Source organism: Emys orbicularis, chromosome 7 (assembly GCF_028017835.1).
Source record: "Emys orbicularis isolate rEmyOrb1 chromosome 7, rEmyOrb1.hap1, whole genome shotgun sequence".
Classification (NCBI taxonomy): domain Eukaryota; kingdom Metazoa; phylum Chordata; order Testudines; family Emydidae; genus Emys; species Emys orbicularis.
Genome location: NC_088689.1, coordinates 47,306,021 through 47,321,016, shown reverse-complemented (window position 1 = coordinate 47,321,016; position 14,996 = coordinate 47,306,021). Strand labels below are relative to the sequence as shown.

Sequence of the window (14,996 nt, the reverse complement as noted above, 5' to 3'; positions counted from 1 at the left end):
TCCCCTACTATGAGCTGAAATCACTAAGAGCTGAAATCACAAAAAGAGCTAAAGTTATTAAGAGCTGAGATCACTGAGTGCTGTGTTAACTAGTGGGAGAGCCTGAAGCTAAGCGGCTGGCGGAGCAGTTTGTGGGGATGGCTGGAGGAGCGGTGTGGAGCCTTGCAGGGACAGTTGGAGCGGCCCAAGGAACGGCGAGCGGAGCTGTTTGCGGGGATGGCTGGAGTGGCTCACAGGTCGGGGAGCGGAGCAGAGCAGCTCGTAGAGCAGAGCAGTTCGTGGGACGGCAGGAAGTGGACTGGCTCGTGGTGAAGGCTGCGGTGGAACCCCACGGAGAGACGGCCGGCCGGCCTCGGATCACGTAAGGTGCCCCTTAACACCCTGCGTGCCCCCCTTTTTACTCTGGGGCTGCACTGACCAGGGACAGAGACTTTGGGGGTTGTTGGACTTTTGGGACTTTGGGTGGTTGCTGGACCCAAGAGACTTTGGAGGTGTTGGACTTTTGGGACTCTGGGTGATTTTTGGGTTGCTGGATTCAAGAACCAAAGGGAAAGGACACAGCCCAATTTGCTGGGGTGGGTCTTTTTCTCATGGTTTGTGTTATGAATCCTGTTTGTGGTGTTTTTCCAATTTAATGCTGATGTCGTTTACCTCACATTATTAAACACTTTCTGCTACACTCAGACTCCGTGCTTGCGAGAGGGGAAGTATTGCCTCCTAGAGGCGCCCAGGGGGTGGTATGAAATTGTCCCAGGTCACTGGGTGGGGGCTCGAGCCGGTTTTGCATTGCGTTATTGAAACGGAACCCCTAGATACAGAACCCGGCCCTTGTTGCTGCCAACTTAGATGGGCAGAAGGGTTACATTTTGGGGGCTCGTCCGGCATTCCCTGGGTCAGTACCCCTCGCAAGCACCTGTTGAGTGTTCCACTGCATTAGGAAACAATTGTGTTTATATTTTGAGGAAATTACTGTTTGTATAATGGCTAATATGTCAGGTTTGTTGGGCCCCGGCCCTGCAGCCTCTAGCTCAGGGGCCGCAGCCTCAGCCAATGATTGGGCAAAAGCACTGGGGCAAATATTGGAAAAGGTTGTGCTGTCCCATGCTATGTCAAACTCTTGTAGTGAGTTAAGGTTATTTGCTGGGGCAGAGGAGTTCGAACCCTGGTTGGAGCATACCACTGAAATGCTGCAGGAGTGGGCTGTACCTGATGCAGAAAAGCGAAGATGTCTAATAGAGAGACTTAGTGGCCCAGCATTAGATGTGATTCGCACCCTGAAGCTCATTGACCCTGGGGTCAGTGTGAAGGACTGCCTAGAGGCCCTTGATCATACCTTTGGGAGCGTAGAGGGCCCTGAAGACAGTTACTGTAAGTTCCTTAATTCCCGACAGCAAAATGGCGGGAATTAGATACAGAATCCGGCCCTTGTTGCTGCCAACTTAGATGGGCAGAAGGGTTACATATGTAATAATGTTGTATGAGAGATGGGGAACATACAGGGGCCGATGCTACCACTAGGCGAACTAGGCTGTGGTCTAGGGCGGCAAGTGGTTGGGGGCGCCCAGGCCATCCCCAGGCATAGGCAGCTGGGTAGGGCACCTGAAAATTTGGGGCACCACTGGGTCTTAGTGTCCACCCTCCTGGTTTTCCTATCCCTGTTCTGACCCTTCCTGCAGGCTCTGAGTCTTTCTGGGAAGGGGCTCTAGTAGTTAAAAGAGAAAAAGTCTCCAGCCTGCCAGACCTATTAGCACAACACTGAAACTGTTAAAGAACCATGCAAGGGGTAATGAAGACATTTAACAGGCATTTGCCAACCCCCAGGTATCTACTGTCAGTTTCTGAATGTACTGAGAAAAACAGTTGTGCATGACTGTAATATTTACTCAGAACAGGTCAGTCTACAGGACCTTAATTTAAAATTTGCTTTAAAAATATGTCATTAGTGAGTTGGTGAAGATTATAAAATCCCATCTCTAAAAAAATCCTTGCATAGATTTTTAGATGAACAATCATCTTTAAACCTTAAATACTTGGATCTTCAGACATATGGTTTTTTTAAATAAATTCTTCAAAAGACCACCCTTATCTAAAATACACAGTTTAATTACTATAGTAAAAAAACTTACTTCCAAAGTCTTCCTGTCCTTTCTGTCCATCCATTTCTCCCTTCACCCCCCCATCCCCCTCCCACCCCCCCATTGAAGGAAGCAACAGCCCTTTGCTTCCAGATAGCTGGACATAGAGTTTCCCTTTCGTTACTTCTATCTGATGAACTAGTTTTAAGCAAAATCAGTACCTTAGTAAGATATAAAATCCTTTGTTATGCCTAAAATCTTTGGAAACATATTTTTTAAAGTTGGTGAAATTTCATAAACATGTGTATTGTTATGGAGATCACACACAGTAAATCAGTGTTCCCTTTTTCTAAAAGCAATGAACATTGTTATGAACACACTAAACATTTGTGACTGATTAATTCAAAATAATGTCTGTTTCAGTGAGTTAAATATGTAGTAATCTGGAATGATTACTTTATGAAGGCTTAAGACTACATTTAAAATATAAAATCAGCTTAGAAATACTGATTAAGAAAATGTAAAACAGAGAAGAGCTGCATCATGTATTCCATAATATTTAATGTATTTAGCAAGACAGCTGATTCACCCTTACTACAAAGTTTTTGCAAATAAATGTCTGACAAACTTCAGAGCATATCAAAAAACTTGTGACTGACATTTTTTATTCCCAAGTTTAGTGCTTTTAATTAGGTACCTTCTGCATGTCCATTCTGCGTGAGGGAGAGGGTACGGGGTCTCTGCGGGAAACTGTGACTCTCCGCCACCGTGAGGCGGGCCGGGCGTCTTGTTATAATTTCTGCCTTGTCCCTCCGCCCCTGCCGGGCTGCAATCTCAGGCTGCCGTCGGGCATAGGCGCACCAGTTTAATAATACTGCATAGGGCCCCATAAATCATAAGGACGGCCCTGGGGGCGCCAAAAAGCGGTGCCCTAGCTCAGCAGGGAGGCACCAGAGAGCCAGAGCGTCAGTTTGCGGGGGCAGCGAGCCCCAGCCATGGAGGAGCCGGCGTGGCGCAGGGGGGCAGGAGCCCTGCAAAGGCGGCGGTGCCACTAGCAGGGAGCAGCCACGCCGCCCGCCCCTCCTGCCCAGGCTGTGGCCCGGCACCCCCCCCCCCCCCGGGGGCTCCTGCCGGCTGCAGCAGATGCATGCGGGTAGAGGCCCCCGTGCGCCCCCCAGCTCCCCCCTCGCCACGCTCGGGCTCTGCGGCTCCCAGGCATGTGAGCCGCCGCTGGGGTGCGGGGCCCTGAGCCTGCTCCGGGAGGGGCAGCAGCGGCAGCGGCTCACACTCCCCGGAGCCGCAGATCCTGAGTGCGGTGAGGGGGGAGCTGGGGGGGAGGCGCACGGGGGCCTCTGCCCACATGCATCTGCTGCAGGAGCCCCCAGAAACCCCCAGAAGGCAGCTCCTCCCTGCCGAGCTGCTGCAGTGGCCCAAGCCCGGCAAAGCCAGTGAGTGGACTCGGAGCGGGGGCTGCCGGGGTGGGGTGGGGAGGGCTCACAGGGGGGCTGTGCACCCTCCAGGGGAGTTCAGGGGGCGGGGAGGGGGGAACCTGGTCTAGGGAGCAGCCCCTGGGCACGGCTGGCCCCTGGGCACGGCTGGCCCCTGGGGTCTATAAAGGCTCGTTGGGATTTGCCCCTCGATGAACCGATGTGCGGGGGGGTGGGGAGGGGGAGGCGCGCAAGGTGGAAGCTTCACCTAGGGCGCAAAATATCCTTGCACCAGCCCTGGAAATATACCACGGTCACCCATGTTAACCCTGTAGCAAGAGTGCTTAGGCATTGAGACAATCAAATAAAAAAATACACAAAGAGAGCTGACTGCACCTATTTGCAAACAGAATTGTGCAAGTACATACAAATGCAATTACTGAATGTGAATGTGACAAGAGAAAAATTGAATAAAAAGCCACTAGTGAATATGACTTATATGTCTTTCTTCTAAATTCATGAAGGAGTCCAGCCTTTTTAAATAAGGGATACATATACACCGCAAAACGTAATGCTCTTTCTTGTTGAAAAGAGTAAAAGAAAAGGTTTAAATGTTCTAAAATTCTCCACACTAGCTTGCCACCTGCCATTTCTCCCTCTCCCTAAAATGTTCTCCCACCTTCATCTTAAGAACTGAGATCCAATAATTTGTTTAGGCCCTTATCCTATTTAGAAACATTAATTCATCCAATCAGGATTTTAAAAAAAACAGACACTAGGATGTGACGTAGGTGACCAAACAAATGTCTTGAGCAGCAAATCACAAATATTGCATACTCAAATGAACAATCTTGGGGCTCTAGCTGGGCACAGGAATAACCATCATATCCTTGATTGCAGGATAGGGGCCAGAGTGAGCAGTTCACAAACAATCCATTTAGGATTGCCAATTTTTGTTGGACATATTCCTGGAGGTTTCATCACATGACATAATCTTTAATTAAAGATTCATCTTTAATTCCTGGAGACTCCTGGACAAATCTGGAGTGTTGGCAACCCTAAATCCATTGGCTAGAAGTGTTCCACACAAAGCATTTAACCAGGTACAAATTGAGAATAAATCACCATGCCCAGACAATTTGCAAACAGAAAAGGGGGCTAAATGTTGTGAGGGAACCCAGGTAGCAGTTTTAGTCCAGTAGGGTTTTTCTTGTAGGATGGAGAAGGTGTTGGGGTATGTTTTTATATCTGGGCCATTGAGTCTGAACACAAGGGATCTATGTTGATTCCACATGTTCCTGTATTTAACTTTTACAGTATGGAAAATTCTGAGCATTTTATATATTTAAATGGTGACTTAAATCTTTAAAGGTTTCCTTTGTTCCTAAAGGGATATTAATGTATGTCCTGCCGCTATCACCACTCCCAGAAATATATCAAACTCCTTTTAGAGAATGCTCTGGAAAAGGTATTCTTAGATTGCTTGAATTGCCCAACATAACTGCTATTGACACATCCTGTGAGAGAGACTGCCACTCCTATAATTGTTTCATTAAAATAAAACTTCATTTGATTGCATGAATGTATTTTTAACATCTCCTGGTAACGTAGAGTGCTGACAGTTAGAAGCTTTTAAGGGCTACGCCCCTTTTTGAGCATGATTGTCAGTTAGCAATCTGCCCCAAGTAACATGCAGCATGTAACTGAATGGCCCAGGGGCACAGCAGGGAACTGACTGTAACTCAGATGTGACCCCTGGTTCCACCTTGCTTCACAGGGAAAGTAACCTACCATGTAGCCCACGAAAGCTTATGCTCTAATAAATTTGTTAGTCTCTAAGGTGCCACAAGTACTCCTGTTCTTTTTACCATGAGTCTGTATCAGAAGTAGATTACCTCCCCTGCCCTGCTGACTCAGCTATGCTCCTTGGAGCATTAGGAAGAGGTAAAGCCAAGGATCCACCCACTTCCCATCTCCAGAAGGAGGGGGAAGTAGTGGCACTGTGCTATTCCCCCCACTCTTCCCCTGGGTTTCAAGCCAGTGGAAACATTCCAAATGTGTCCAGTGTCACCTGAAAATTAACATCTATGGAATTTGTTAAAAAATATGTAAGGTGAAAAGTTACTTATTTATGGGGGACTCACAAAAATACTGAAAATGTGCTCCCCACTCACATTATTCAAAATACATTTTAATTAAAAAGTCATTAATCTGATAAATGATAAATATTTGCTGCAAGATTTGAAGTCTGTAGTACCAGAAAAATCCATAAACTGCTATGGATTGCATCACCAAGTGATTTTTTTTCCTTACCTGAAAACACTGCATTTCATTTCCATCAGAAAATTTAGGACAGCTCACATCAACTAAATATGAATAATTTTAACTACTGCTGTCAGATTGAAGGAAACACAAATGCAGACATGGTTCAGTTACCAGTAAGCTGAAAAGAAATCTACAGCTATGCTGAGTAAATTATTTAAAATTGTGCAGATTAGTTTAGCTGGAACAGAAAGCAGGCTTTCTCCAATCTTGAATTCTGGTTATTCTATCCAACTTCAGCCAAATAAATTGAATTCAGTACAAAATAGTTTCCATGGATGGAGACATTTAGAGAATTCCTTGGTTCTAAAGCCAATGACTCAGACGCTTACATCCCTAACTGGCAATAGATATGGAAGGCAGTTACTATCAGTCGTTCTCACTAGCACAGAGCCTTGCTGCTCGTAAATCATATAAGGTAGCCAGGCATTAGAGCTCTTCACCTCTCAGGATTCTCCCTGATGTCTATTCCATACAATTGGAAACTCCTTAACTACAAGTCAAAACAAAAATTTCTGTACTGTCAGTTAAGCCAGTATTTTAAACGATAAATTGACTCAAAGTGTCATGGAAATCATTTTTAAAATACCATATTCAGATCAGAAATTAGATTATCTCCAAAAGATGGGGAAGTGGTACTCTCACCATGCTCTCACTTATGACACTTTGGTTTCTTAAATTTGTTTATAAGTTTATGGACTCAGGCCAATAAGCCAGGTCTACATTATCACAGCCACAATAGGAAAATACTGCAGTCATGGGATACAGTATGCATGTTTATCAGGTATAAAAACCATTCCAAGATAAGGGAAAGACAGTTGTATGAGTTATCCTTCCCTTCAGGATTAAAGTAACTCAAACACTAATTTTAAAGAAAACAATATGACTTCTGCAGGCTGGCTGGCCTTGATGTGAATGATTTTTGTACTGAATCAGCTGCAAACAGTGAAGGACCAAATAGTCCCATGCATACTGAGAACATCAGTACTAAAATGGTGTGTTGGAGTCCTGCATGCCAACCCCATTACAGAATAATTTCTTTTACATTATTTCTGGGTAAGGTTTTTGCATAGGACTCAGAGACACAGAATTCTTGAAAAAAATTACCCTTAAATTCTCTTATCACAGCCAGTCAAAAACTCAAATCAATGAGCTGGATACTCTGGCGCATGCAGGCCATTTTGCATTGCTCCACTGCAACAAAGCACTTCTAAGCACGAATTTAGCTATTAAAAGGGTAGATGAGACACACCATTGATGCTCCAGTGCTTCCTCCCGTGCCTGTGACTAGTGCAGAGGGGCATGTCCAGCTTGGTCCTGTTCTGATCCCTGGCTGCCATAAAGGTTTCTCAGAACCATTGGAAGTCAGCATAACTGGAGCAGCCTTTAGGTGACTGTACTAATGCCAGGATGACCCAAGGCTTATGGATACAAAAAGCAGGCTTAGCGCCAATTTTGCATCACCTTCCTAAGCTGTACCGAGCACTCCTTCAGCTGCAGCCCAGGATCTAGCTCAATATCATTATCGGTTGAAAAAACAAGTGGTTCTTAGACTGATATTATAAAAAATAATTAAAAGAAAAGAATATTGTCCTGGACCCTGAGGTCCAAGAATCCTTGCAGAACTCTGGCCTCCAAGGTTCTGAGCTCATGGATCCCTTTCATCCCACTACTAACCTTCCCTTCTCTCAAAGTGAATGATGTGGCTTAGCTATTGCATAGTCACTCACATTAAAGTAATGGATCTATCTTCTAATATAGTGACAGTTATTACAAAACTGTGGTTACACTGCAATTACAATATAATTACACTGTGGTTATTCTTGTTTATAACAAATTACCACTAATTCATATAACTGGAAGGTTAAGAAGGTGACTGAATTACTTATATTATCCTTTTGGTTTTATAAGTAATTCATGTATTTTTGGAATCCACATACATTAAGTAGATTTTATTTACACTGCAATTACTCTGTCACACAGTTAATTTTCCTAGTTATATGAATTACTAGCAATTATAGGTTTCACAAAGCATAACCATGGTGTAATTAAAGGCACCAAATTAGAAAGTGTAACTGACAATTTTGTGTAGTATTTTCCATGTTTGTTTTAAAATGTAAAAAAGCATGAAACTGACCAAATATACAAGCAGATCAATTTGTGATAGGATCTTTTTAGCTGAGGAACTTGCTGTTTGCTTGTGACTGGGGAGCTCTTCTAGCTGAAAATAATGCCAGAAATTAAATGGAAAGAAAGGAGAGCAAGGGTAAAGAGGGAAAAGGGCTCAAAAGCAGGAGAGTACTGTCCATTTGACATAGCAAATATGTAACTGTCATATCTCTTATCTGATGGAGAGGTCTAACTAACACTCCCAGCCATAGTTTAAATAATGTTTGAGTCTAGGAACGGAGAGCCGTGTTTGGCAACCATAAAAAAGAGGAGATTTTAATAGGAGAACCGTGATGTATGATGTTTTGCTTGTGCATTCATAGTAACATTTTCCAGGTGGAATATGACAAGTTATCCACTGGAACAAAGTGGCCAAGGAAAATCATAAAATGCTGACCTGCTGACCTTGACTTTTCTTTAAGTTCTCTAATACTGCACTGAAAACATATGTAGCAACAAAACACAAAATTACATCCACAGCTTTTTAAGTGTGGTATGATTTTGCATCGTGATAGACAATGTAAAGGTAAATGTGAAATAAAGATTTAAATTGAAAGTCTGCTGTGATGTATGTGTAGGTTTATTTTGTCCAACAAGTGAAAACAAGTTTTTATTACTTCCATAACAAGCACAAATAGTTGCAAACTTCTTCACTACAGTAGAAAGATAATGGTGTTAGAAAGTTGAGGGTGGTGATGGGGAACCATCTTGTTCACATTTTGGTTCTTTTACAAAAGAAAATATTTTTTTTAAAATTGAATTCAGTTAAATATATTGGTTAGCCTGTATATCTGTGATATTTGGGTAACTTCAAAGAGGGTATTATCTGCTGACTTCTGACAGGTTTAGCCACATTGTTATCCACCTTGTTAGTCATAATACTAAGAATGGGCAAACTGGCTTATGCCAAATAAAACTAGACTTTCATTGAACCCTAACCATCTTTAAGTTTCAGATCAGTTTGGTGTCACAGATTCACACTTTGTAAGACTACTTTCCAAAGCCACTGCTTTTCAGGATACAGTGTGTAATCTGTAATTTAATTCGAGCAGATCAGAGGACGGCAATTACATTTTGTGGCAACTTTTGAAGTTTCAAAATTTGTTTTCACTCCTCAGTGGAACAAAACCCAAACCTTTCAAATGTTTTCTCAAAAACATGTGTGTCCATAGCCTAATGGTTAGGGTGCTGCCCTGGGATGTGGGAGACTCAGATTCAAGTCCCTGGTCTGCCTGACTCAGAGCAGAGTTTTTCATCCCAGGTCATTCTAAATCATGCATAGCAGGATCTTCCACATCCCAGCCCAGTACCCTAGTCTCTCATCAGTAGAGTCAGTCTTTCTCTCTCTGGTGAAAATTCAGTGGAAACTGATTCATCTCTGCAAAACACTTCAGTAAAACCAAATATTTAGGCAAAAAAGTTCTAACCAGCTCTAACTATAAGTTACATTCTTTTTTCCTGAATGTATGACCATAAATTTGGCTGCATTCAAATGTATATTTTTCAGATGTGCACAGCTTAACAAGTACGCAGGTATGTGTTTGGTAAAGGTTACTAACACAGACATGTGTTTTGTATGCAAGACTCTAGTGAACATTTTTTCGAGCATAGTACACAGTGTGGCAAGGGACTGCTATTATAACAGATAACAACAGTTCTGTCCACTATCTCTGAATTAAAAGTCTTATTTTTTCTAGTATGTGTACAGCCATAAGGTTTTTTGACAAAGAGGTACTACATAGAAATCTGAAGATTCATGTATTCATAGATAAAAATGCACAGAGAGTATTTCCATCAGTGTAACTAGAGTCAGAGTGGAGGGACGGTTATTGACTAGGCACTAGAGGAACACACGCTGGAAGCAACATGGACAGAGCAGCACACAGCTTTTAATAAAGTTCCCCTTGTTCAACGTAACATGCAGTTAGCTTCACTCTTTGCTAATGAAACATGGTGGCAGAATCTGAGCTTTGAGTTCTTTTAAGTGCAGGAGCTGACAGCATGAGCAATGCTACTTGTTCTGTAGCCTCCCCGGGGGACTTTGCAGGCACAATCCTAACCCAGCAATGGACCTGGTGGAAGGAGAAGTTCGAGCTGTACACAGCTTGGCCATACAGGAGAACAACAGCAGCTGGAAAGTAAAACTGTTAGTTTACTTTACTCGAAACAAGGCACCACTATGTAGCTCACCACTGCCTCAAGCCTCATAGCAGTCCTAGGAGACCTGGGGACTTATTGCCTCCCAAAGTGGAATGAAACTATGGAACGAAACAGATTTTTCAATACAGACCAATCCAAAGGGGAGGGGGCAGACCCCTGAGGCATACTGACTGCTACATGTAATTTTGGGGACTTGACAGACTCCTTAATTTGGGACAGAATAGTCTGCAGCGGTTAGGATCACCACCTACAGGAGCAGCTGTTCCAGGAAGGTGATCTTGCATTAGACAGATGCTTAGCCATGTGGCATGTAGCAGAAGCCTCAAGAGAAAGGATAAAAGTCACAGGAGGCACAACACCCCCAGAATTACATACAGTGAGACTACAGCAAAGGAGACAGGTGGTCAGGCTTCCATAACCATAGTGAGATGCATTTAATGTGGGAGCCAGCAAGAGCAGGGAAAGAAGAAGTGCCTCACACTAGGACAGCATTACAAGGAACGTGGCAAGTTGAACCATTTTAGCAGGGTGTACAAGAGTAGAGGAAGTTACCAGAAAGATTCAGTCCGACTTATGCTGTGATGTATTCATTTCTTGTGTATTTTTAGTCACATCATAATAAAGGACTTTTCCCTTTGTAAGCATATTGAGTTTTTTTGCTTCTTGCAATATTATTTTAAATATCTCTTTTGGGGGTCTTTTTACATTGACGGAATCTCTCTCAACATGTAATAATTTAATTTCCTTTAAAACTCTGTGTCAAAAGTGCTTTGCATGTTGGAACAAAACTGAATATTTTGACAATCCCAGAAGATGGGAGTGAAGATACTCCAGAGATTGGTACATTCTGAATTCATTTTGCTGGTAATTACTGGAGCGTAAAAAAGTATCTGAATATTACAGTATTAAAAAAATTGGTGGGGGAAGGATTCCACACCAAATAATAATAATAATAATAAAAATAATAATTAAATAATAAACAATAGTGGAATTGAACAGCTTTCACTGAGTTTGAGAATTGTTATTTTTTCCTTTTTTTTGACAAACATGTTTGCTCTGAATAAAATTGTTTAGTAATTTTGGGGTTTCTTTCCCGTTTCTCTACTCCACACACACACACACACCACCACATCCGTTTCCAGTTGGACAAAGTAAATAAATGAGGGAAAGTATTTTTCTCTCTCTCTTTTTAGCTTTCCCCACTTTTCCCATTGTGGGGATATAGGGAATACAAATGGAAAGAAAGTAGGAGTTTCCCCACTTTTTAAAAACAATTTAAATTTTTTCATTTTGAAATTTAATAGAAAATGAAAAAGCCAAAAATGTCATCATTGACAAAATACTGTTTCTCAATAAAATAACTTAAATTGAACAAAAAAATTTGACGAGCCCTAATGAGTATATTCCATTGAAATTTGGTTTAAATGATGGGGGAGGGGAAAGAAAAGCAACTCAGAGGAGATTAGCAGAAAATTTAAAATAAGTAACCATCACAGTATTTTAACTTGAACCTCCTTCATGTCCCTGTGTGTTCATTACACCAACATAGACCCAATTACTGATTCCATTCTTGCACCACCTTACACATTACTTTTTAATTAAGCACACTCTATTTATCTAATTTTAGACGTCTCCCTTATACTGCCCTGCCAATGTGATTCAAACCTATCCTGGAGGGGACTTACTTCAGGGGTGAGACGTTAGTTCAGCTTCCATGCCACCATTGCCCATTCTTTCAACTGCTGAGCTCACCAAGATGGATTCCAATAAGTGACAACTTTTGTACTGTTTACGATGTAGGCAGGTATCCAGCCGCAAAGAATCAGATTGAGGTCACCAAACTCATTTTGCACAGGAAACTGAACAGCTGCCACATAATAGCACCCCTTAAAAACACCAAGCCTGGGCTAGATTTTAATCCTGAAGATGAAAGGCTACATATCACATTGCTAATGCCCTGAGCCATCTAATAACGCCAGTCCCTTCCTTTACTGAAATTATGAGAACATATGAATTATGCAGGAAAATGTGATTCTGTTGATGAATCATTGTTCTTGACCGGGATTATTGTACTCTGTATTAAACATTAAAGCCACTATTAGCAGAAGCACTTAAAATTACAGAAGAAAGTTATTGGCATTATGCCCTGAATTCTTGTCATTAGGCTTTCAAGACTCTGTGTTGCTTCTGGAAAAATTAAACTTATGACAGGTTGTTTTTTTTAAATGACTTTTTACTTATGAAGATACCAAAATCTTCCTATTAATACAGTTGGGCCAAAAGGATTTTTTTAGCTTGTAATAGGGAGGAAATGTGGTAACAATTTCTAGGCATAATTTAGATTGAAAAGGGCAGCTGTTACATCTTACTTGTCAACTGTATTTACTGAGTAATAACTTTGTAGGAGAAAAGCTTTCACACAGTAGTTACATTTCTCACATTGTTTTAAGAATCAATTGATAATTAATTATCAGATAACTGAACCTGGGGGAAGTAAGTCATTTTGGTCCTGCAATGTTACTTTCAAAAAAACAAGCAAAACCATACTATTTAGATGGAGGGCACCGTGTAATGATTTGCCAAGGGCTACATAATATTGCATGCTGCTGTCCTGATAAAGGATTTGGTCAAACTGATATTAGCCTTGGTCAGTTAAAAAGCAGAGATTGTTGAGGCTGAAGACCCTGGTGATGGGAGCTGAAGTCACTCCCTAGCGCCTTGGCACCAAACAGAAACTGAAGAGGCTTTTAGATCCAGACAGAAAGTATTGCTTGGGGGTTTGTCTGTATGGAACTCTAACTCAAGTGCTATGCACATGTGTGTTAAGGGGATGAGTTTTCTCTTGCTTCACTCAAGAAAAGAAAAGAAAAGAAAAGTTCAATATCCTAAAATTTTACTAAAAGGAAAATCAATATTTCAAGGGGAGTGAAATCACATTGAACAAACTGGCCAAAAATTTCACGTGTATTTTCCTGAAAAGCTTTTTCTCTAACTTTACCCAGTTCTCTCAATGAGACCTAGGCAAAACGGTACCACTTATTAAGCACTGGTATTCTACTTAGACAGAGAAAATACATCCAATAACACTGCAATTATTTTTTAAAAATTGTCAGTTTAACTTTCTTCACCACAGGCCTAGTAAAAACTTTCCCAGATTAACAATAGTTTTCTAATTTTTAAAGTTAGATTTGCAATCAGTCATCCACTATACCTGGATTAATTCAAACAACTCCTAGTAAATTTGTCTGACAACTATGATTAACTCTTTATGACTATATTGTGATACACTTACAGTTGGACTACTCGTGAATATGAGAATAAATCTAATCCTTAATTATCATGTTAAGGAGCTTGACTTGACCGCATGCTGCCCCAAAAGTTTATTTTTTTTAATTTATTTTATAAATTATTCATTTATAATTAAAGCTGGTCAAAAACAATGTGTTTAAAATGTTGTGGAAAATAAAATACAATATTTTTTGTTTTCATTCAAAATTTTCACTGATTTGTTATGTTTATAAAAAGGCTAAACATTTTTGATTATCAAAACAAAAAATAAAAACATTGCAGTAAAATCTAAATTTTCTTGTGAAAATCCATTTTTAAATTAAGGAAAAGGTTCACAACTATTTTTACTAGATCTAGTTATTATTTCTGTTATAATAGTATTATATTAGTTGTCGAAGAACTTACTCTTTCCTCGGGAAGTAATCCCATTACGCCCACATTGCTGCAGCTACGCTTCTAACCAAGTCCTTTTTATGCTGCCGGGCTGTTTTCGTTCTATACAGAAGTCATTTTTTGGATATAGTGCATCACAAACTCAAACCACAAATAAAACCTGAATGCCAAGATACACGGTTAACCTAACCTTGGTTAGGCAAACTTAACAATTATTAAACTTTAGCAAGTTGAAGTCTACATAGGTATGTGTTTATGTGTAAGAAGTTGCCTGGCTGGTTTAAATCTTCACAGGATATTTTCAACTTAATCAGGTCTGTCTTTGTCACTTCAATACATATATATTTCAGTTCTACATCCCGTGCATATATTCAGAAATATATTAAGAGGGCAACAACATTTTGATGATTCACTGTCTGACTTAAAATTGCTTCACAGGAACAGCAATAGGAACAGGTTAGGGTTTTGGGGTTTTTTACCTTCTTCAAACTGCTTTTTAATTAAACTAGTCTAATACATACCCTGTCAGTTTTCCCTTCAGTTTGAACACTGGTACGACTGTGTGCATCATAGTCTTCTTCAAGGTCCGATATATCTTCCAATTCCTCTGGCGTCTAAGAGAAGAGCATGACAAAAATGATGTTATTCTGTTTTATAGTTAGCAACTGTAATATTAGATAACATCAAAAATATGTTAAACCTGTCCTGTGTCCACTTAAAAGACCAACAAAAATCAATTTGCAGAGTTGTGCTATTAGTAAATGTTAAAAAAAAAGTCTGAAAAAATTTGGATTATATCATAATAGCCATTTTATGGTAGTAGGTTCTATTTTGGAGAAGACATTTAGTAAATTGTCTGTGATTACATGTATTCTAGTCTGGCATTATTGCTACTAGAGCTTATATTACAGGGAACCCCTATGTGATCAGAGATGGATGAGATTTAGCCAGCATTTTCATTAATAAAAAGAAAAAAATTCAATTTCTCTTCACTTCAAAGAAATATCTATGTCATCCACCCATTGCTACATAAGGAAGAGAAGACTTGCCATACCGGATCAGACCAGTGGCCATCTAGCCCAATATCCTGTCAGTAACAGTGTCCACATGAGGTATTTAAGAGGAAGGTAGACTATTGTGAAATAATTTGCCCAAAGAGGAA

The 14,996-nt window shown here is 40.8% G+C and overlaps 1 protein-coding gene across 1 annotated transcript in view; it reads right to left on the bottom strand.

The window, feature by feature from the left end:
- The window catches only part of CTNNA3 (catenin alpha 3), a 1,024,091-nt gene that overhangs the window by 96,119 nt on the left and 912,976 nt on the right, over window positions 1–14,996 (bottom strand). Inside the window, exon 13 of the mRNA XM_065408662.1 lies at window positions 14,356–14,448. Within this exon, the coding sequence (XP_065264734.1) occupies window positions 14,356–14,448 (93 nt within the window). The remainder of the gene's footprint in view (window positions 1–14,355; window positions 14,449–14,996) is intronic.